Raw genomic sequence first — 23,337 nt, forward strand, 5'->3', positions numbered from 1 at the left:
GACATTTAGTGTACTCGGGGGTGTCAAACAAACCTAACAAAGGTTCTCCACACTGCTGAAAGAAATCTTGCACCACCTTTGGTTAGGGGTACCATTCATGATCTGCTAGGCATCTTCAACTGAGTTCATCAGCTCGGGCATTCAGAGATCCCACCAGGTGTTGAACCACTAGGAGAATGTCCTGACATTCCAGCCATGTCGAGAGACGCCAGGCCTCTTGACAGAGTCAACAACCCCAACCCACACTGTTTATTGCAGTACCACATTGCAGCAGTGTTGTTCGTGAACATCTGCACTAGTCTTCCCTTGATGAAAGGTAGAAAGACTTTCAATGCTAATCAGACCACTCAGAGCTCCAACAGGATGATTTGGAGTCCAGATTCTGCTGGAGACCAAAGGTCTCATCTCCACCTCTCCCAGATGGCCGCCCACCCCAGGAGAGATGCATCTGTCACTATTGTCAGAGCTAGTTGGGAAGGGAGAGGGGTCTGCTGCTGACCCAATCACGGTCCCTTAATCACCACTGGAGATATTTTGCAATATGGAGGGGTAGTCACGAAGGGGAGGAGTCACCCCTTTCGACAATCTGGAAAACCCAGCGCTCGGATGTTTTAGACCTCCAGTGTTGCAGGTGATGGAGTGTCCTGCCTTCCACTGGATGCCCATGATTTTCAGAGGGAAAAGTAAAGAGGCTTGAAAGCTGTGGCTGCCGAGGGAGTGGTGGACTGGCCCAACCTCTGGCTACCTGACCCATGAGGCATGTGTAAGCGTGTCGCCCTTAGCCTTGCAAGAGCTGGGAAGCTTGCGTGCCGTGGTGGCTGGTAGGTTAGAGACATGGCTGGAAGCCCCTTCTGTGTCAACAGAAGGAGTAAAAGACGGACTGGGGATCACACTGGTCCACGGAGCAGGCCCAAAGACCTGGCCGTAGCTCTGCTGTCCTTGAAGTGCCCCGGTGCTGAGTACAGTATGTCTCCAACGAGGTGGGAGCTATCAAAGGGCATGTCCATGAGCGAGGCTTGGACATGCCGGTGGTTCTCTAGCAGCCGTGGCGCCTAAGGGCCACGACAATTAAACCGCCCTGCCTAGTGAGTCAGCCGTAACCAGTCCACATCGTATGTGAACTTAGTGGTATCCCTGCCGTTAGCAATAGCTTGGGAGAGTACGGCTCGGGCCTCCACCATAGGTGGCACTGCACAATCAAGTTCCAGAGTGAGTGGGAGAATCAATCCAAAAGATATTCAATGTTTACCAACTGTAATGCCCGGCTGGTGCAGGAAAACCTCTTCTTTCCAAAGATATCTCACCTTTTGGATTCTCTTTCCGGTGGAGCGGTAGGGAATGCGCAAGGATTTAATTTGGAAGTGGAATATTGGGCCACCAAGCTTTCCAAAGTGGGGTGTTAGGTTACTATCCTACTCACAGGAACCCCTGAGCAGGGTTTGGACCAGGCCTCGAGTAGGCAGTTTGTGAGGGCTTTGTTAAACAAGAGAAGCGGTTCTGATGGGAAGGCTCCCAGCTGAAGCACCTCTGGCAAAATATTGGTGTTGACAGACACAGTGGGCAACTGGAGGTTCAGGATCTCAGCAGCTCTCCTCACTGCCGCTGCAAATGAGGCACCCTCCTCCAAAGCCAAGGTAGAAGAAGAGACTAAGCAAGTATCTGGAGATTTTTCCAGTCCACTGGCATCCGCCAAATCCTCATATCAGCTGTACTCATTGGGGTCTACGGGCTGTTCTTCATAAACATCCAGTGTCCCCAACCCCAATTTTCCCCAAGTCCTAACCTATTGGATTAGGGCTCAGACTTCGACCTGGAGGGGGTGACCCCAGACGACGCCTGAGTCGACATCTGATGAAGCCCATCTGGCTCGTGTCGGAGTCGGGGATAAGAATGAGGGCAGCGGCACCAGAGACATCGGCAGAGAGACCGGCGCCAGGATACGTCCAGATGGCTCAACCGGCATCGGTCATGCTTCATTGATGGATTCAAAGGGGCTTGCTGGAGTCAAAAGCAAACTTGCCACCGGGAAAAAGTAGGGGGCTTGAGGAGCACCAGTGGGGATGGGTGGGAAACATATGAGATGTATAGCCTCATAAATCTCACTGAGTTGGGCGGGGGCCACTCAGGCTCCAGGAAACTTGGGGAGGGCGCAGAGACAGCCAAGAGGCAGGATCGACCACAGAGCCAGGCCTTGAATGCCAATGTTCCCTCATCTCGTCAGATGAATAAATGAAAAATGAATAAAAAAGGACTTGTAAAGCGCAAGAAATGATGAATGGGGTCAAGATGACTTCGACAGACAGGGTGAGGTCGAAGATCTCTTCAACTTCTTGTTTTTCCTTTCTCAGGACTTGCCTGGACAATCTGGACTGTGGCGATGATCGATGGCTCTGCAACCAATCCTGGGACCTTCCTCTCCACTGGGATTGAGACCATCTTTGCAACAAACGTTGAGCAGCAAAGAGCTTGACGGGCCACTCCCTCCAGGTCTTAGGGTGCATGGTGTGACAATCAACGTAGGTCTTGGCATCGTGCACAAAGGGCTTAAAACCAGCCTTACTCATGGACATCCCTGTCGCACCAGGAGACAATGTCTCAGAAAATCTTCAACAAAACGTCAGTTAAAAAATTACTGGGGATAGCTTTTCTCCAGATCAGCACTGCCTCGTGCAGAAAGAAAAGAACGGACGTCAGCATGCTGGGGTGGTACCTAAATTTGCAACTCGCCCGTCACTAATGGTGCGGATGAAACCGACAATGCCACGCGGAGTCAAAGGCACGCAATGCCAAACAACTCCACCTACTGGCACGCAGGGGTATTGGTCATGAAAGATTTCCAGATCCAGTCTAATGCATGGGGATAATTCTAAGGTAAAAAAGCTGCAGCTAGATGTCTCTATCAGATATACATCTTTAGATGCATTATTTTGAAAAGCTATGTATCTTTGGAATTCCAGTGCACTGACCCTTGGTGGCAGCACTTTCAAACAAATACCTTAATGTGAAAAGATGGCAAAAGGACATGGCAGGCGAGGCAGTATGTCCTCTGAAAGGCTAAGGGTCCCATATTTTGGATCCTGTCCGCATTTGATTATATAATGGTTGATAAGTTGAGTATTGTTGCTTTGTGTACTCCTGTACAGTGTTACAGAATGGCATACATCTGCCTTCATTTGTGCTATGTAAAACAAGTTGTTACTATCGTTCATATTTAATGACAAGTTCAACCTAAACATAAAGACGTGATACAAGACACGCGCCAATTGACAAACACAGCAGGGGGCAGCCATTCACTGACAATATGTGGTACAGAGGCATTTGGAGTCAATTTGGATTAAAATGAAAATGTCATCTCTATTACAAGGAACCAGACATATTTTTCTGTAGTCCTTTTCACGTGGAGGCAGGATTTTTGATTTCCACCAATTTTTAACTTTTCTTCATGAGTGAACATGGTGCCATCTCCCCAGAACACATCAAAGAGCGGCAAGCTCATTTGTAAAAGGCGGGTGGAGAGTCAGATGAGTTCCCACTACTTACAACTACATGAACACATTTGAGAGGAAATGCTGTGCAGCGGGATTTCAACATTTTCAATTCTGCGGGAAACCATGTTATATTGCTCAAAATACTTGAAGATTTCTTGTTTTAAAAACAAAAATCCTCTCTCAGAAAAAATATGCGAATGGAATTCCATGAAATGAAGAAAAAAAAAAGTCCCATATTTACTCTTAGTGGTGTCCAGAATCTGAACTGTGAATGAAGGGAGGTCGATCTTTTGCTGTGCATGGGCGCTAGATCTTGGACTGCTCCATTTTAAGCAAAGGATACATACCAATCTGTGCCAGTGAAAGATTGATATTAATCAGTCTGGCTTCTGCATAAGAACTCTTGAAGATGACACACTTACAATGAAACTTACTGAAATATTCAGAAGCTCAGATTATCATATATTTTCATTAAAATCCCTACATTAGAGAGCTGGGACAGAATCTATTTTAAATCCACTTTTATTCCACTTTGCTAAATCACGATTGCCTAAGCTTGTGCAGTCCAGCAAAGCAGGATGCAAACCCTTGGATCCTTTCTCCTTGAACCCAAACTACTTTCATAACTTCCTCTATCGACAGGCATTTTTTGTGCCACTAAAGGACTAAGAATGGTCTCCAAGGCCTCAAGTTGGAATTAAAAATGCCCACCCGTTGAGCAAGTCACAGTAGGCCAACAGGCATATCGGAACCACAGTAGTAAATTAGCTGACACACTGAGGCTGCTACATCTGTATACATGAAGGCATTTATTGGAAGAGCCAGAGACAATAGGATTATTTACTTGGTAAAGGGTACTGTTAGCCTTGGCATCCCTGGTGTGGTTTCCCCCTAAATGTTTCCCTCCAGACCTCCTTTTTTTGCTGGCCTTAGGACTCTGAGAACTTTACCATTGCTAACCAGTGCTAAAGTGCTTGTGCTCTTCCCTAAAACATGGTAACATTGGCTTATACCCAATCTGCAGATTTAACTTACTTGTAAGTCCCTAGTAAAGTGGCACTACTTGTGCCCAGGGCCTGTACATTAAATGCTACTAGTGGGCCTGCAGTACTGGTTGCCCCCGACTTAAGTAGCACTTTAAACATGCCTCAGGTCTGCCACTGCAGAGCATGTGAGTGCAGTTTGAACTGCTATTTCGAACTGGCTTTTGCCACTCCCAAACGTTCTTTTTTAATGCATATAAGTCACCCCTTGGGTAGGCCCTGGATAGCCGAGAGGGCAGGGTGCAATATATTTAAAAAGCCAGACATGTTATTTAAAGTTCTACATGTCCTGGTAGTGAAAAACTCTTAAACCCGTTTTCACTACTACTCCCAGAGGATAACATTGGAGTTGTCTAATTACATTTTATACATGTAATTTCCAAATGAGAAGTGATAACCAGTTTATGCTTGGTGTCTCTGGAACTGCAATTTAAAATCCTAACTTATGGTGAAGTTGGATTTTAAATTGCAGTTCTGAAAATGCTACTTTTAGAAAGTTGTCATCTTTTTGCCTTGACCATTTGGAGCCCGCAGACTGTCTCTGAGTCACAAACTGGGTGCAGCTGACAGTAGGGCCTTGTGCACTACTCCTAGACAGCCACACACTTCTGGGCCTGTGGGTACTCTGCCAGGAAGGAGGACTGCTGTGTTGCTAAAAGGACTGTCACCCTGCTGGACTGCTACTCTGAAGGAGCTACTACCCTACTGTGCTGACCTGCAACTTCATCTTGAATCCAGTACTCCAGAGTGCCTTCAAGGGCTAATCTGCTGAGCTGAGCTTCACATACATAAAAGGCTCACTAAACAGCTCATGAAACTAGCTACAGCAAGTTCCTGCCCCCGCCCCTCCCCTCCCTCCCCCCCAGGTGTCTTTCAGGTCTTGGACTCTTGAGTTGGCCCAGGGGCTCTTAAAATCAGGCTTTTGGGCTCTTTGAAACCGCAAACTGGCCTGTTCACATCGAAATTAAGTGTGAGCCACCACTCTGCTTCTATGCACAGCACCATTGACCACCCACTCCCCCAGTGGACATCTAAAACCAAGGAAAGATTCAGTGACTGTGAATGAGCAATCGATTACTGAATGATCCTAAATAAGCTGAATCTTTACAGCTCTGAAACAGGTTACAGTGGCTGGTGCAGGACAAACAAAATATGCAGGTTAGCAGTGGCGTGATTTAGTACTAAATCCTAACCCTTATCCATATGCACCTTGTGGTAGACTTGGGCGTCTATATTTTTTACAACCTACAAAAGCATACTTCTTTTATCTGTGGCTGCTGGATGCAATCTTCCATCTGCTGACCTTATAGTTTATGGACTGCTGGCAATAATCATTTTCCAAATGGACTTTGTCGGCAGTACCTAACTTGGAATGTCTGGGTTGTTACAGTGCCTGCAACACATACAGAATGCCACTACCCATGCATTTTATACCTTTGCCATTGGGGACGCAACTTCAGTTTTGACATTCCTGCATTGGCACAGGTCATGTTAAAGGCTCTTTGTATGGTTTATAAAGTAGGTAATGGCCTTGGAACTTTCAGTGTATAAACTTTAAGATATAAAAACTACCAACTCAGGTTATTTCAGCTGCTCTTCTTTAGTTTCTAAGGCTCCACAAACATATTGCGCATCCAAATTAATTTGGTACAGTCATCCTACTTTTGTAAACAGCTGCCCCCCCCCCCTAAAAGGTTGACCGAAGATCAGTCAACATGCCTCTTTATCTGTATTCCAGTGGGTTATGAGTGTTTACGGTGCCAGGATGCCACTTGTGGGCAACATGCATTCGATTTTAACATAAAACAATATAAAACATAATAACACAAATCCAGAGAACTGGGATGCTACCAAAGGCTCCCCTGACAAGTGTGTGTATCAACAGAATCCTATCTATGTCAATTTCAAGTACCTGACAGAATCACCCCAAAGGAAAGGGGCTGCTTATAGGACATTATTCGGGAGAGAATGTTGCAAAGTGTTAAATAAAGTGTGAGTGAATTCAAAAACAATGTGTTATATTTAGTTACAAATGTGAACATTGCTTAGGAATGATGAATGTTGTGTGCAATACATTAATGCAAGTACAATCTACTTCCTCACAAACACCGTGCAGGATTCCATAATTACCTTATAGAATACAATATCATATTCTCCTAGTGTTTATAACTTATGCCAATGTTAGTGATGCCACTGGTTTACATCCAAAGATGTTCTTTATAATATTCATTATTAAGAAAAAAAGAAAAAAGAGTTAACTCATGCAATACAAATGATGCTTAAAGAAAACACTCTGGAATGAAACTAATGGTGATTCATCAAGCACATAGAATAAATACAATATCACATTAAAAGTGGTCAAATAAGATTATTCAGATTATATTCTGCTGCACTTACTCAACAAAGTAAGTTCCATACTGAGGATCCTCTATCTTTTCCCAGCCATATGGTAGTTCTGAAATAAAAAAGTAAAAATAAATAGGCATTTTAATGACAAAAAGAAAACATCTGAAAATGTAATCAAACGTTCAGCAATAAACCACTTATGATGAAAATATGACCCCAGAAGTGATCCTATTGCCAACTATATAAATTATGTTGGCTGTAGTAACACAGTCCTCTAGTTTCAAAATCATAAGAGTGAATGTGCGGGCTATAGTAGAAGAGAAGGGCACTAGTAGGTCATTACTGGATATCAAAATCAGATCTACATGTCTCAAAGTCACTACAAGTTTAAGAGCAGTAGATGGACGTACTCCTGTGTTTCAGTCTACAGGCAGTGCGAGATAGGCCTCCATGCTGCCCCCCTCAATTATTTCTACCGTATATTAATAGTCATTTATCAAATACATCCTTTGTGGCTGTGGGCTGTGCAAAGATTTGAAACATATCCTAAATGTCTGTAATCCTCTGTAATGTTGGACATGACATCCATGAAGGCTTTTCCTCCTCTTCTCTTATGAGAGTCAGCCTCTGATTGGGGACGAGGTGAAAATTCCAGGCAGTGATGGACAAGCCCAAGTAACACAGCAGGGTTTTGATGTACTGAAAATGTTCTATGACTAGCGCAACTGACCATGCTTTCATCAGGTATGGAAACCGATGGAGTTTGGCATCCGGAGAAATACTGCCACTAGAGTCAATACTTTGGGGAACAATTATGAAGCAAACAATAGATGAAATGGTAGTAATACAAACTGGTAGTGTTGGAATCCCACGGTGAGCTACAGACAACGCCAATGGAAGAGGAGATGGAAGTAGCCCTCTAGAGATCAAGAGACACCAATCAATCCACAGCATTGAGAGCAAGCACAACCTGGCTCATGGTCAGCATGCTGAACGTGAGCATTTAAAAGCTGCTGGTGAACGTTTGCACTCCTCTGCAGATGCATACCTGGGGGCCCCTCGGTTACCCTTTCCTCCTTTTAAAGGCATACCCTCTTGGGGCACTGATGTGAACCATGTGGTGCACAGTCAGCGTGTCTCCTGAAGGCCTTTTCGCCTCTGTGCCCACATCTGTAATACAGCGCATGTCCAGAGACAAAGCATCTCCTTAATTGTGAGGGGCCATGCCTCCATGGAAATGAGGGCATGCATTCTTGGGATCTCCTTGTGTACATTTAGTGCCAGTGTGATCTGTATTATAGAAGGGGCCTCACAAGTGTCAGTGTGAGCACATGCTTGGTGACACTACTCCCTGAATTAACGAAAGTAGATGGGTAGAAAAGGGAGAATCCTGAACTTTAACGCATAGTCAAGACCATTAAAAAAAAACCTGCACAACAAGGCTTTTCCAATTCTCAGGATTTGCAGACTTATTCAAATAGAATCATTATAGAAAAAAAAATGTAGTTAATCAAGGGAATTAGCTTCAAACCAAAATAACAATGAACGGAATAATAAAATGTGCCTTTAAGAAATTAAACAAGCACACCACATTTAGTAAATAATCAAATTAACAGTAAATAGGCTTGAATGCAGAAAGGACCACAAGAATCTAGCCCTCTGTATTCAACACGCAACAAAGTCTAGAAGCCTAAGTAGAAGATATCTAAAGTCTGCCTCGTTGCCAAAAGCAAATCTTTCATAAAGTCCTGCACAAAGAAAACACACAAATGCATAGCATGATTTTACATAAGTGGGCAGTTCTAGAAATTTTTATTGTACTGCACCAAATCAAATATTATGTCCTTGCACATTATTTTCATTGGCTATTAAATACACATTTTGCTCACAGAGGAAATCAAATGTTTTATTAATGCAATAAATATTGGAGAACAAAGAACTACTGTTGCACAGTCCTAACAATGGCGGATTAGATCATAGGTTTGCAATGTTGCAATACATGCATGTCCCTTCCGGAGGAAGCTGGATTCAATATAATTTTGCACACAAGGAGGAAGATTATAATTTGCAGCTGAATTTCAATCATTTTATGAAAACAAACAGAACACATGAACAGAGTAGCTCGTGCACAACAAATAAACCTACACTCTTTTGTAATGTGACAAGCACTCTTGTTAATATTGCCTGGTTAAGTTAAATATAAAGCAAACACAAGGAGATGATGGACGGAGTGCTTTTCATACATTCACCCCCAGTCACAGATCTGGGCTGAATCCATCATCATTCTTTAGCTCACTTTGCCTGCCCAGTTCAGACTTAGCTATATGCAAATCAGTCTGACCCTGTACCTCATGGGAATAGTCCAGCCCAAACTACCAAGCCAGGTCCTGGACCAGAAACAAGCATCCCGGGACCGGTTCTGGGGTAACACGCCTCATCAGCCAGGCTAGCTTGAATCCAGTGGCAAAGTGAGCAAGGGACCCACGTCTGGGCATACCCTGCCAACCTAGGGCGAACAAAGTAAACACAAGGAGATGATGGATGGAGCGCTGAAACTTTTCAGACACTCACCCCCAGTCACAGATCTGGGTTGAATCCATCATTCTTTAGCTCACTTCACCACCCCGGTTCAGACCCAGCTATATGCACATCAGTCTTGACCCGGAGCCTCGGGGTAACAGTCCAGCCCGAACTACCAAGCCAGGTCTTCCCTGGCTGATGAGGGGTGTTACCCTGAAACCGGTCCCAGGATGCTTGTTCCGGTCTGGCTGGGTCTGAACTGGAGTTAAATATAAACCAAACCTGGATTCGTCACTATTTTCTAATAAACTATTTTACCTCTATCTGCTGGCTCGCCCCTGGGCCCTTTCTATAAAGAGCCCCTGGCTTTGATTGGGTGAACAGATTCTTCGACATGGGAGAGTACATAATACAGCCTTGTAGGCCGCATGGCATTGGTTATCAGAGGACGACAGTTCATTCTGTAACAAAAATCCTCACAAATAAGGCCCTGTATTCAGGACCTGGCTGGTTGCCCAGGTTAACTTGACATGAATTCTTTGATCATTACCTTTATACGGGGCTGGCATGTTTTTACGAGTGGCAGCAACAGACAACACCGCAGCTAACTACTCAGTCTTCTATCAGAGGGTATAATTAAAATGTAAAGGTATAACAGTCTGAGAAGTCCTGATGAACCACCCACGCAACAATCAGGAAGGAACAGTAAGGAGAGGGATAGATGGATCGGTGGATGGATGGGAGGACGGAAGGAATGATGGATGGATGGGTGGAAAGAGGGAGGGATGGTGGAGGGAGGATGGATGGATGGATGGATGGGAGGATGGATGGATGGGAGGAACAACGAATGGGAGGAGGCAGGGTTGGATGAATGTGTGGACGTTGACAATATACTCCTAGAAATGAGTAAAATATCCCATAAACGAGCATGCCAAAAGAATCAACACAATGAAGCATTTGTATTCTAACAAAGCTTACCATATAGGTGAGAACGCTGAGCATGGAATAAACCAAGTTTGCGGTGTTAAATGCTGCATGTTACTAACACTCACTTTCATAGCACTCTATTCATCTACCTTGGAAAGATGAAAGGACGAGTTGGTCTTGCCAGGAATCAGACATGTGACTCCCAGACCAACAGCCTCAATTTAACTCGCTGGGCTAATCAGCCGACCGTTGCGAATGCAGAATGTCAGTTACGTTTGATATAATATATGTTCTAGCAAGGCAGGACAAATAATGCGATGCACCATCTGCATAAGCGCAATGTGCAATACAGAAGTGAGGGCCAACAATAAAGAAAGGCCACCATGAAAGAAATAGGACTGATTTAACGTTGTATGGGGAAAAAGACTATAATCAAGAAAGTTAGAATAAAAACAAGGGATTACCTAGATAATTCAGAGGGAGGGAACGGGTAGATTCGGGCTTGTGTCAGTGGCATTTTTGAAGCGGCAGGTGTGCTTGTGGCAGTGGGAAATGTGCCTGCATGGTGGACTTTTCACCATTGTAGTTTTCGATTAGGCTCGGGGAAGAGGAGTATTAAAGGGATCTGCATGTAAAGGGCAGTGAACAGACCTAAATCGGTGAGATTGTGGGTATTCACTATCATTCTGTCGCCTATTTCCTAACCTGGAAACACTGGCAAATTCATTGTGCAATAGAAAAAAAGGAAATACCTTTCCATGGTACAAATGGAAGCAGCCAGTGCCATTGGACATGATTATAATAATAAGGAGTTTCCACATGAGGGGTATCTTTTTCCACATTGAGAAATAAATAAATGCAGATATAGAAATAGTTATGATTGAAAGCCGGGTCTCACTCACCATCTCCTTAATAAGAGGATTAAAAACTGTACACTTCTGCAAACCTTGGAATTAAATCACAATTTCCATCCAAATATGAATGAGGCACTGTGCGGTGGCGCCAGTGTGAGACGTGGCACTAAAACAACGTGGGTGAGACCCATTGGAGGAAATGAGACTGGTAAGATTTGGCAAATAGAAAGTAAAGTTGGCCGTGGGTGTCAGACAGCAGAGATGACACCACAGAATTTTTGGCTATACTATATACTGTATTTCAAATCGGAATTGCCATAGATGTGGGATAACCATCCTGCAGTGTGCTATTACCATACAGAAGAGATTTAGGACTGAAAGTAATTAACCAACACGAATTTTTGCTCAAATAATCATCCAAATATTATTCCCCACAATCTTAGTTTGGAAATCATGCTGAGGCTGCCAAACTCGATTGGTTAGCCACTATTCCAGCCATGGTCAAAATAAAGCCTATTCTAACCATTTGTTCCATAAACACTTTTAACCCCTTCCATGCTTATGACGAGCCCAGCTCATCATGAGGCACAGTGGAGCTGTGCTCATGACGAGCTGGGCTCGTCATAACGACCGCGGCACTCCCACGCGCAATTGATTTCCCGCCTGTGCAGGAGAATCAATTAGTGGGCAGAGTCGTGATGAGCCCAGCTCGTCATGAGCACAGCTGCACTGTGCCTCATGACGAGCTGGGCTTGTCACGAGCAACGCGCCCCCCCTCTTCCCCCTCGCACCGTGGGGGAGTTACCCCCACGGAAAAGGGGTTAACCCCCAGGTTCTTCACCAGACAGCAGCCACTGTTGGCGCCAGATGTGCTGGAGGTCCCAATAGGAATCACAGTAAAGCTGATGCAGTTGACTCCATTGTTCGACTGCGTATTTACCAAATGGTTAACTTAACCAAGTGGATTACAGTCGTTTAATTTGTTATCTTAGTTACGTTTGCTTTGGGTTTTTTGTGATTTGTGTGATAGAATAGACAAAATAGACAAAACAGACAAAAAGCATAAGTCGAGTACAAATTGTTTAGAAGGCAGTATATGTACAAGTAATTGTATTTGGATTTATATAATACTTACTACCCCTGATGAGGCGTTGAAGTGCTTTAAGGCAAGTAGCATGCTGCTCCCGAACCCAAGGTTAGTGGTTAATCTAGTGGACAAGTCTTTGACCCACAAGCACCTTTCTTAAAGGTTCTATTCTACCTCATTGCCCAGTAACTCGCCCCAAGAAAGGCAAACAATAGGTGAACAATGTACAATTCTGAGCTCACGACTAGGCTGGCAGAAAGGTAGTCATTGCAGAGAGAAATGCAAGACAGAGGAGGAGGCGGGAGCAGAGATAGAGGAATAACAGGACAAACCCCCAGATAGAGGTACAGCACAGCACCTATATTTGGCAAGACAAAGAAACGTTGAAGATAGCTTTTGAGAGGTTACAGAAAAATGGAAAGCAAAACATGTCCCATCCCCTAAAATATCACAGAATGCAACGTAGGGCACCTCTCCACGCTTCCATAATGGTGACGCGGACATGCTGAAGTTAACCAGCATTGACGTCCCTTGCCTGATTTTGGTCTTCCATCGTATGAGGGCTAAGATGTAAGGGGGAAAGCCCAGGAAAGAAATTGTCAAATTGCAGCAGGGGCTAAAAGAGGGGAGAAAGGTGAACCATTCCAATATTTGCTTTAATGCATAGGAAAAACGAATAAGAGTGTGAGCTGCTCGTCTCAAACAATCCTTATACAATCCCTCTCAAAGAAAACTAAGTCTGAAGCAATCGAGCCTCGCCACTTTCATCAATTACTCCCAATAAAGCAAGTCATCATGTTCAGACCAAATCTACAGGCTTTCAAGTAGTGGGTGGGCCAAAAAAACTTTCAACAGAATTTTACGTCCATAAAAGAGACAACTAAAACAAATCCCGTTAATTTAGCAGCCACAGTTTCTACCCAAAAAAACATTGGCAAGAGAGAATTTTGAAAAATCAATAATGTTTGCAGGCACCTGAAGACATCTGAAGACTTAATATGTGACAGGAGAAATGATTCTGTTATATCCTATAGGAAAAAAAAGTTGTATCTGAAAACCGTTGCTATTAGGTGTAATAAGGATCTTGTTTCCTGTTACCTAAAGCTTGCATGCCAACTCTAAGGACACATTAACTTTGGGGTCACAAATCTACATCAAACACACCAACGGTGATGGCGAATGGAAATAGTACCGTAGAAAGAGTCTGACAGATGTGCTTCGGCCATGCGCAAAGGTCACATTCAGTCTACACTTTGCTGTGTTTTGGTCGCATTGAGCCTACACATTCCTAGACCAGGACTTAGATGAGACTGCAGCTGGTCGCACCTCCTGCACACAACACCCCAATAAGCTGAGACAACAAAACCAACAACAGTTTGCAACTTTGCAACTAAGCTCTGAATGTAAAAGACAAAACAACATATCCAGTCACAACAGGCAAAGATTAAGCATGAAGGTTTAATATAAGAACTGAGTTAATGCTTCAGTCTCTGTGGAGAGAACACTTTGATTTCACCTGTGGAGCTCTTCATTGATTGAAGCCGCAAGGAAAGGATCATGATTCTCAAACAGGCGGTTTCAGAAAGGGATGCAATATCAGCTTCCGTGTTTAAGCCATCAGGTTGTAGCTTTCTCTGTGGCTGTATCACTCAAGCAGCAGAGCAGAAACTGTCAGAACACACAGATCAATACACTCGTCTTTCTATGTCAGCATGAGACTTACAACTACATATCGGGTCGGTGTGGGCTTCTTGAGACGGGTCTAGTAGCATCACCTTTCCTACTAGAAATCCTGAGACGCACGGAGCATGCCTGAGATGATAGTAGGTACCACAAAAAGGTGCTGCATGAGCGCTGCCAGGTCTCGCGAGTCTGCATACCTAGGATGGTAAAGAGTGCCACAGAAGGCCACAATATAATTCATAGGCCTTGCCACCAAGGGAGGGCCCTTGTACATATGTGGTTCACTGCATCTGGAGCTGTGGCATGCCAACAGATTGTTGAACAAGAGTGATGGGCCTGTTCAATGATGGGGGAGAAACACTTACCCTAATCCTTTAGTTATGTTATATGAAATCAGCATTAAATGTTCCTAATGGCAAAGGCATAGCATTACATTAATGTTGAGTGATGTTCCAGCTAAAGAAGACCATTGACAGACCGGGGCAAACATTGTCTTCCTTTGAAACGGGTAGTACTGAAAGAGACAACTGGTGCCTCCTTCCCGGAAGAGGACAGAGTACTGAAAGAATCAATGTAGGAGTTCTTAAGGAAAGACATCTTGCTGAAGCTTCCTGCCAAGAACTCAGTGGGACTGCCCATAAGCGGTATATGAGACCACAAAAGAAACCCCTGGTGAGCTCTGCAGACCCTCCAGGATGAATCATAGCAGAAAGCGACCTAGAGCATTGCAACCAAGGAGAAGGAGGTATTCTTGTTTCATGATACAAGTCTGACAATAGCTGTCAAATGAAAAGACATGAAAGGACTGAGGCAACGATTTCTCACTGTTACAAAGGCAAACTTGAAAATGTACACGCAATGAAGGCAGAGAGTGGCTGTTAAGATATCTGTTTAATGCTCAGTTCTATATTTCCATTAAGTTTTTCCCTCTTTCCACTATCATTTTATACTTTAATAAAGGTGGGGCCTTGGGTGTGTTTGGCCATTTACCCCAGACTTGTAGGCGTGAACTTATGCTGTGGGGACTTAAGACAAGCATTAATAAAGCCAATAGGTTTAGTCCAGGTGAAATGTAGTGGCTTTGTCAATTTCGTTTTACATGTTGTACAGCAGTGCAAACTACTGTGCAACATGGCTTAAAATGAAAACAATAATTTAAAAAATGCTATGATGCAGCTAGCGTCGACCTCACACAAAGCTTTTTTACCCTTAGCCATGTTCAGCAGCAACCAACGCTGCTGTGCAATATGAAAATAAATTAGTGGGAGTCAAGCACCACGCGGGAGGAGGGCTGGGGTAGGAAACAATGGACAGCGGGAGGAGGAGTAGGCAAAATAAACCACGGACAACAGGAGGGGTTGGGGGAGTAACTGCAAGAGGAAGGCAGGTTGAGGGAGAGGTGCCACAGACATATGCAATCTTTAAGAGTGCATTAAAAAAAGTCAAACAAGCAGTTGGCAAAGCTGATGGGTCTTGTTTATACAGGATCCATTGACTTTGTCAAGGTGTTGTTTAGCCATGTTGTGCAGCAGTGCGGTTTCTGTGCAGCATGGTTGAAAGTGTTTCATAGAGCTTTTTTTGTTATTTTCAGGCATGTTGCACAGCAGCCGCGCTGGTGTACAACCTGTTAAAACAAATGGACAAAGCTATAGATCTCACATAAGCAAGGCGTATTGGTTTTGCCAGTACTTGTTTAGACTCGAATACAAACAACTAAGAAAAGGCAGAGGTGCCCAGAGGCAGCTGCCACCAACTGAAGAGGGAAAGGAGGCAACAAGCAACGCGGTAGGGGACCAACCAATGATACGAGGCAACAAGGCGACAGGGCCAACGCGGAGAAGGGAGACTGACTACAAACATATGCACTTGTATGGAGTGCTAGGAAGAAAGTAAAAAAAAAAAACATACTTCAGTAAGTACAAATACTTGAGGCAGAAAAGGAAGCATGAGAATACGCCGAATCAGAAGCAAGGAAACGAGAATGGCATGGAAGCTAACCAATAGTAAGTAAAGGGTGGGCTTTACGTCCTTTTTAAGCTTTTTATGGTCTTGCCATTAAGCTCTGCCAATGTTCCGCCATTGTATTTTATTGGATCCTGTCAGTGTCTTTTGGAAATCTTTGTATTCCGTTGGTTTATTTTTTAGTAGTCCCTCCTTGTCCATCCTTCCTCTCTTCTGTTGTCATCTCCCATAAGGACACCACCTTTTACATGTGTTATTACTCACATGGTTTCAAATACAGTTGTGGCAGATATTACAGTAAGTGCTCCGGGGGCGCATAGGGGCGTTTGAGCCTCCTTTTGGCACCCCTGGGGCAATTTGGTATTATAGAAGGGGTCGCAGACGCTTGTGCGTCTCCTTCTATAATACCAATAGCGCTGGCGCACTTAAAGCGCCAGCGCTATCTTCAGAGGGTGTTCCCTCATTCCCATAGGGGAGTGCCCTATGTAAATAAGGGAATTCCTTTGACTCTGCGCCACGCCATATTACACAAGCAGGAGCAGAGTCTAAGTAGCTCTCAGGAAGAGCACCGCCAGTGCGCCATTTAAAAGGTGGCACACTTGACAGCAGCCCTCTGCAGGGGATAAAGGGCGTCCATGGACCCCCCAGCCATCCCCTTGAAAGCTGTTGCCGTTACTGACTGCACCCGCGTGCAAGGGGAATTCTATTAACCTGCAAAAGTGCAGGCGGGTGCCGCCTCCACTGTGAAAACACACATCAGTTTATTTGTGTTTTCACATGGATGTGCTGGCCTGGGGGCAGCACGAGTTCGCGGTTAGCCTGGAGGCAGCGCATACGTCATAATAGGGTGCATTGTGATTGTTTGCGCCCAGCGCACCTTTTAAAAGGTGCGCTGGATGCAAACAATCACAATGCATAATACGGCCCTTGGTGAGCACTATTTTGTTAATGCTATTGGAGGCACAACTATATGGCCTATGCGTACATGGTATGTGTAGGTATTTTGATAAGTGCTGCAGGCTTAATATTTAACAAGGTGGGCATGCGACATTATTTAATTTCACGTGGCTCGCACAAACACATTCTTTAAATAGTACAAGTTTATTTCAGAAGCGCGGCGTGCTTCATCTTCATCAATGTGTAAGCAGCACGGTGTACCGCTACCTTAATCTTTACTAATCTTCACTTTTCTTTTTTATTTAGCAGGGCTCGCACACAAATATTTTGTAGTAGTTACAATCTTTACACGCGTTACTTTTCATCAACATCAATTACAGCTGCCTGCCTTATTTTTCTATTACGCGTGTTCGCCAAACTCTTATTTACATTGCTGAAGCAGAGCGGCGTGCCACATGTCTCATCATTTATAATAGCGGCCGCGTGCCTCACTTTTATTTTGCTGGCTCGCTCAACTACATTTTTGGCAGAAATAAAAGTTTTTATCTGCAGCAGGGCACACATGCATTATATTTATTAATGGTGGCCACAAATACACTAAACTAATGAAGGGTGCAGTACCACAGGCTATTACTAGGTGTCCTTGTGGTGTTGTAAAGGAACCTATATTAGCTACATAAGGTACTGCACACTTAATGCAGTTATAAATAGAAAGATTGCAGCTGAGAATTGCATTACAAGTGCCGTATCTTATATAGCTAATAGAGGTCCCTTGGCAACTCCACAGGGACACACAGTAACACCCTGTGGTACTACACCCTTTCCTTGCTTTGTGGAATTTCTTTTGTTACTTACTTTTTTCATTTACAATGCCAATAGCTCAAACAGTTACTAATGCGAGACCTATTCCGTTGCAAATGCTTGGTTTTGTTTACAAGAGCTTTTATAAGAACAGCCCAAGACCTGTAATGGCGAAAGCTAAAAAAATGTTTTATCATTTGACAAACAGTCCAAGGCCTGGTCACATATGCAGTGTAAACATGTCCGTGGAACATACACATTTTTTTTCCCCCCGAGTAGTACACTTGCTGCTTGCAACAAAAAGATTCAATGCCTCTTCAGGGGTAGTTACCACTACATACATACAATTTAAAATTACAAAAGAGAAGGAAGAAGAAGCGTGGGCAGGACCACGGCAGCAGTCATCAAAAGATGAACAACAGGGCTGGTCCAGACAATGCGAGCTTATAAATAAACTTCCCAGAAATATGCAATTTCTTTATGAGTAAGGCATTCGCCTTACGGGGTCTGCCCCAGCCAGATAAGTCATTTGCCACTTTGTCTGAACGTGTTGTGTGCCCTCTTACGGGTACAAAGACATATAAGAAGAATCATATAAGGTGCAGCAGAAAGCATAGGCCATGGCATCCCAGTGCGAGAGAAAAACTGTGGGCGAGAAGGTTTAGTATCTGGACATCAAAGCGCATAAAAGAGGGTGTAAACCTGCATCATTTAGATTGCTTTTTAGACATTGAAGAATGCCGAAATGAATATAGTAAATGATGCTCCTCTGTAAGGTTTGAGGGCCTATATTGTTCTTTCAGCTGTTCACATACGTTGATGTGATATGATATGATCATGGGGCTATATGACCAATTTTTTTCTTGTTTATCTAGAAGTATCTGTCGCTTTGTTGGCAGTTATGTTTGTATTTTTTGTACTTCTGTTCACTCTTGTAGAACAAAATGAAAACAATGTCAAAAGTCTTTAAGTATGCATGCTTGACTTTAGCTGATATCTACAAAATGTACCCAGCTGCCGGGGATAATTCTATGCGAATCTGAGAAGTCCTGGTCCAAGCCAGGAAAGAACAGGCTGTTGACTCACCTCCATCTTCGCAGTCTTCGGGAGCCTTGGCCTTCTTACACAGTCGCGGATCCAGCCATGTGGTTGTCTTAGTGTTGTGACTTAGGAAAAGAAGAGTCAAGTTAGAATCAATGACCCACGATGAGACACTAACACAGCTCACATTCGTACAAGTGTTGAATGAGCTGTGCCATCTCAATACACTGCTCAATGACTTTTCAATACAACATCCAGTTCCATACCAACATTTGCAGTGCGAAAGACAATGAAGCAACATTATTTAACTAATTAAATGTGCACCTAGTTAATATGCCACAAATGTAGCGAAATCTGTGTGAACAATATTTCTCTTTCTTCCAAATGTAATCATTTATTTAATTGAAGTTTTGTGGTGGGCCAGTATATCCTCTGAAGGCCAATACGAGGCAAAAGAGTCCATTTGTTGGTCAACTATCAGATAGAGGGTCACAGTTATCAGCCCAACATTGACATGCACTCATGACCCAACAAAGGATTCAACAGACATGCATGCTTACTCAATGAAGTAGATCATCCCTGTGTCGGTGTACGCCATCTCCCAGTTTTTGGGAAGAGGCTCCAAATTGTCATCTCTCGTCAAGTAATTCCGAAAGTCCATCGAACTGCTGGTCTGGTTGTAACTGGGAACAGTCTTCCCCCAGTCCACGGACTCGGGGTGTCTGTCCTTGAGCTCTGTAAAGCAATAAGGGAAAAGAATATGGTAAAAAAAGCCCCTTGAGTGATCCATTGGCAAGCGCTCAGACCCTATTACCAAAGTAAGAAAGATGGCAAGATAGAAAATAATTACAGCACATTTCCAGGTGAAAGCAAACCAGATAGTACCATCACATCATGAATCTACAGGTCATGTTGGGAATGGATAAGTCTCTTAAAGGTTGGTATTACTCTTACAACCACTAACCATAACCAACAGAGATAAACATAAGCCAGCTAACACTTCAAGTTCGCAAATCCAATTGGAAAGATAATAGCCTAGTACTTTTCCTTGCAATACTGTTTCCAAAAATGCTTTCCTTTTTTTAAATTATTCTCTCCTAAGGTGATCATGTATTGAACCTGTACTAGAGGAGTGTGTTTCGAGATGTCTTGAAACTGCTTCATTTCGGCTGTCTAACTGATGGTTCTCCAGTGCAATACACAGACAAAGAGAAAGGGGGCCGTCATAGTGAAACACATGAACATTTAATATTTTCACTTGATGAATTTGATGTCACACATATAGCTCGGGTTAACAGGTTGTACCATTGCTGACCATAGACTACTTCAAAGGATTATTTCGGGACTCATAATATCAATGATCTGAAGCTCTAATGATGGGAGGCTCTAACAAGTCATCCTCTGGTAAAATTATCTGCACTGCAAGGGTCCCTGCTTATGAACGTTATTTAGTATCTGGAAACATGTTTTACTTTCATTTATAATATTGCTTCCAAATTAACTGCTTGATTTCAGCTGCAGTGCGAAAAACAAATAAGCACTGGCACAGCCAATAGGTCTCACCTATGCAAGAGCTATTAGCTTTGGCATTGTGTTTTAGCCATTATGCACATCGGTGTGGCTCCTGTTGACAATTGCTAAAAGTTAGTTGTGTGGAGCGGGGTAGATTGGCATATGGTAGAGTGGAGTAGAATGAAGTGAGGTGAAGTGGGGTAGAATGGAGTGGGTAGATTGGAGGGGTAGTTGGGTAGATTAGCATGGTAGACTGGTATGGGGTAGATTGAATTGGGATAGACTAAGGTGGAGAGGGATATATTGGGGTGGAATGGGGTAGACCGGAGTGGATTAGAGTTGACTATACTGGGGTAGACTGAAGTGCAGTGGGGTAAATTGGAGAAGAGCGGGGTGGATTGGGGTAGACTGGAGTGGAGTGGGGTGAATTATAGTAGGCAAGAACAGAATGGTGTGGGGCACATTAGAGTGGGATAGAGAGGAGTGGCACAGATTGGGATGGTGGAGGGAGTTTGAGTGGAGTGGGGTAGATTGGAGTGGGGTGGAGTGGGGGAGAGTTGGGGTAGACCAAAGGCAGGATGAGTAGAGAGGATTGGGGTAGACTCTAGTGGGGTAGATTACACTAGCGTAGATTGGGGTGGGTTGGATTGGAGTAGGGTAGATTGGAAAGGGACATATTGGAGTGGGATATACTGGAGTAGATTGGAGTAGAGTGGGGTAGATTAGAGAAGAGTTGAGTGCAGAGGACTGAGGTTGTTTGGAGTGGGGCAGATAGGAGTAGAGAGGAGTAGAATGGAGCAGATTAGGGTGCAATGGGGTAGAGTGAAGTGGGGTACACTGGAGTGGGATTAGATAGGAGTGGGGTAGATTGGGATAGAGTGCAGTGGGGTAGTTGGGTGAATTAGAGTGGGTAGATTGGAGTGGCATAGATTGGACTGAAGTGGGGTGGAGTGGAGTCAGATAGATTAGAGTGGAGTCAAAATTGGAGTAGGGAAGAGTGTAGTGTAGTAGATACGAGTGGAATGGGGTATATTAGGGTGGAGTGGGGTATATTGAAGCAGGGCAGATTGGATTAGGCAGACTGAAAAGGAATGCTTGGAGTGGGGTATATTTGAGTTGAGTAAGGTAGATTGGAAGGGAGTGGGGTAGACAGGAGTGGGGTAGATTGCAATGGGGTGGAGTGGGGTGGACTGACAGAGTGGTCCTATAGTACAGTGAGCATACTCATTGCACTGAGGAAGACAAACAAGTGATATGTGGATTCCTCAAACTAATCTCAACCAATGATAATTACTCTTGCCCGTTACCCAGAATTTTGTGTAGGTGTACTATTTAGCATGTGTAGAAGATGTGTGTATGGAGCACGTGAGACAAGTAGCTGAATATACTCAGGGTTTCATGTTGTGGTTGCTACATTTAAGTGGTGTCTAAGATTGAGGGGATCTCGCACAGTAGACATGCAATACAGAGCGCCCCTCAAAACATTTCATTGATTCTTTGTAGAGGGTCAGACTGAAGCGTGTTAAGGAAAGAAAACCGAGGGCCCCTTTAAAGATTGGGAGTTTCCCCCTTTTCTACATTATTACCCACGGGAGAAGAAAACCCACATTTGAACAATGGAATGTTTGGAGCTCCATTGAAGACAATGGAGTGCTCAGGGATTCTAAAGGCTGGTAGAAGGCTGAAGTATCAACATTCCAAACTTTGCCTTTGTTCACAGCTATTGCTGTGACCAAAGGCCCCCACGGAGCCCGAGGGGATTTCAACCCACTCTGGCTCAACGAGGCCTTTTCTTTACTATTTGGATCATTCTGTCCTCTAGAAGCGGAATGTTCTAATAGCCTTATAATCCTGCGTAGCAAGCTTTACCGGCCATTGAAAGCCCGCTTCCATGTTAAAGGGAGCAGGCCCTCAAAGGCCGGGATAGCCTGCCACCAGCGGGATATAAGGCTATATTGTTTAACAAGTGAATGCGCAGGACAGACAGTACATATTTTGTCCCCTTGCTATGGGTTTCTCCTGTGGAAAGACTACCAGCTACACAAGCAAAAGTCAAAACCGGACATGACAGTTGAAATACACAACTGCAACACTCGTTCAAAGATGGAGCACAAACTTGCAGCCAGTGGGCCAAGATTTCTCTACCACATTTCAAGCCTGCACATACCAGTGGCAAAAAGAAACTCTCTGTGCTTCAGGGCCTGTGACTGGTCCCAAACTAGGCAACACCTGTTGCCTAGTTTGGGACCAGAAATCTGTGGACTTTGATCTGCCAGGAAACCTGCTTGGACTCTAGTTTGAAGAGAGCTGCCCAATTGTTCAGGGAGGATCCTGGAGTTGTCCTGACACAAGGAAAATGCTGCTCAGAAGAAGCAGGAGCTGTGACGGAGTGGAGGCAGCAGGCAGCTAAAATGTCCCCTGCCTTACCAGAAAAGGACCTGCATCGCTCTGCGGGTGTGAGGCCAAGAGTTCACAAAATGTCTCTGCAGTGTGACCTCACTGTGTACCTCTGTGAATGGAGGGTACTGTGGAACTTACGTCTGACTGAGTTCTTATACAATCTTACACCCAAGAAGCCACAAGGTGCTATAAACAGTTGACTGCAGTCAATGATGCACACAAGGAAAGCAAGAGTACAAACTTAATCGATAGAGTGTTCTGCAACAACAACTTATAAATACTAACCCAATGACTTAGAGCAGACATGCAGCTTATCTTGGTAGTGCATTTGTGATTGGTCAAGAGAAAGATCTCAAACCATAAGCTCTGCCAAGCCACAAGCACTGTGACTCCATTGCCACCTCTAGGACTGGAGCTGGCTCTTCCTATGCTCAACCGTGACATTGAACCAGCACAAAAAACACTAGATCTGCACAAATCGGTGGAGCTGGTGCTAGCTCCCTGCCTCCAGTGCTCCGAGGACAGCACACCACAGACAACTGAATTGCCTCCAATATTCTGAGGACCACAGGCACCACCTGCTGTAACCAACAAAGATACTATGCAACCCATTAAGACCCACAAAGGGGTAGCTGGGAGGTGATAACTGGCAATACAGACATTCTGTATTTCGTGCACCTGTAGAGTAGAATTCCAGAGACAAATCTTTGACTGCTGTACCAGACTATCAAGAGAGGTTGCCCGATAGAAGGCGCTTGGGCTATCTCCCCAAAAAA

At 44.2% G+C, this 23,337-nt stretch overlaps 1 protein-coding gene across 3 annotated transcripts in view; it reads right to left on the minus strand.

Annotated features, from left to right (window-relative positions):
* The window catches only part of MAGI3 (membrane associated guanylate kinase, WW and PDZ domain containing 3), a 1,411,302-nt gene that overhangs the window by 616,635 nt on the left and 771,330 nt on the right, over nt 1–23,337 (minus strand). For all 3 annotated transcript variants that reach the window (XM_078644434.1, XM_078644433.1, XM_078644435.1), the window contains exons 5-7: nt 19,210–19,384; nt 18,695–18,774; nt 6,929–6,986 (exon numbers count right to left, since the gene is read on the minus strand). In XM_078644434.1, coding sequence (XP_078500560.1) covers nt 6,929–6,986; nt 18,695–18,774; nt 19,210–19,384 — 313 coding nt within the window. The remainder of the gene's footprint in view (nt 1–6,928; nt 6,987–18,694; nt 18,775–19,209; nt 19,385–23,337) is intronic.

Source organism: Lissotriton helveticus, chromosome 5_1, assembly GCF_964261635.1.
Source record: "Lissotriton helveticus chromosome 5_1, aLisHel1.1, whole genome shotgun sequence".
NCBI classification, from domain to species: Eukaryota; Metazoa; Chordata; class Amphibia; order Caudata; family Salamandridae; genus Lissotriton; species Lissotriton helveticus.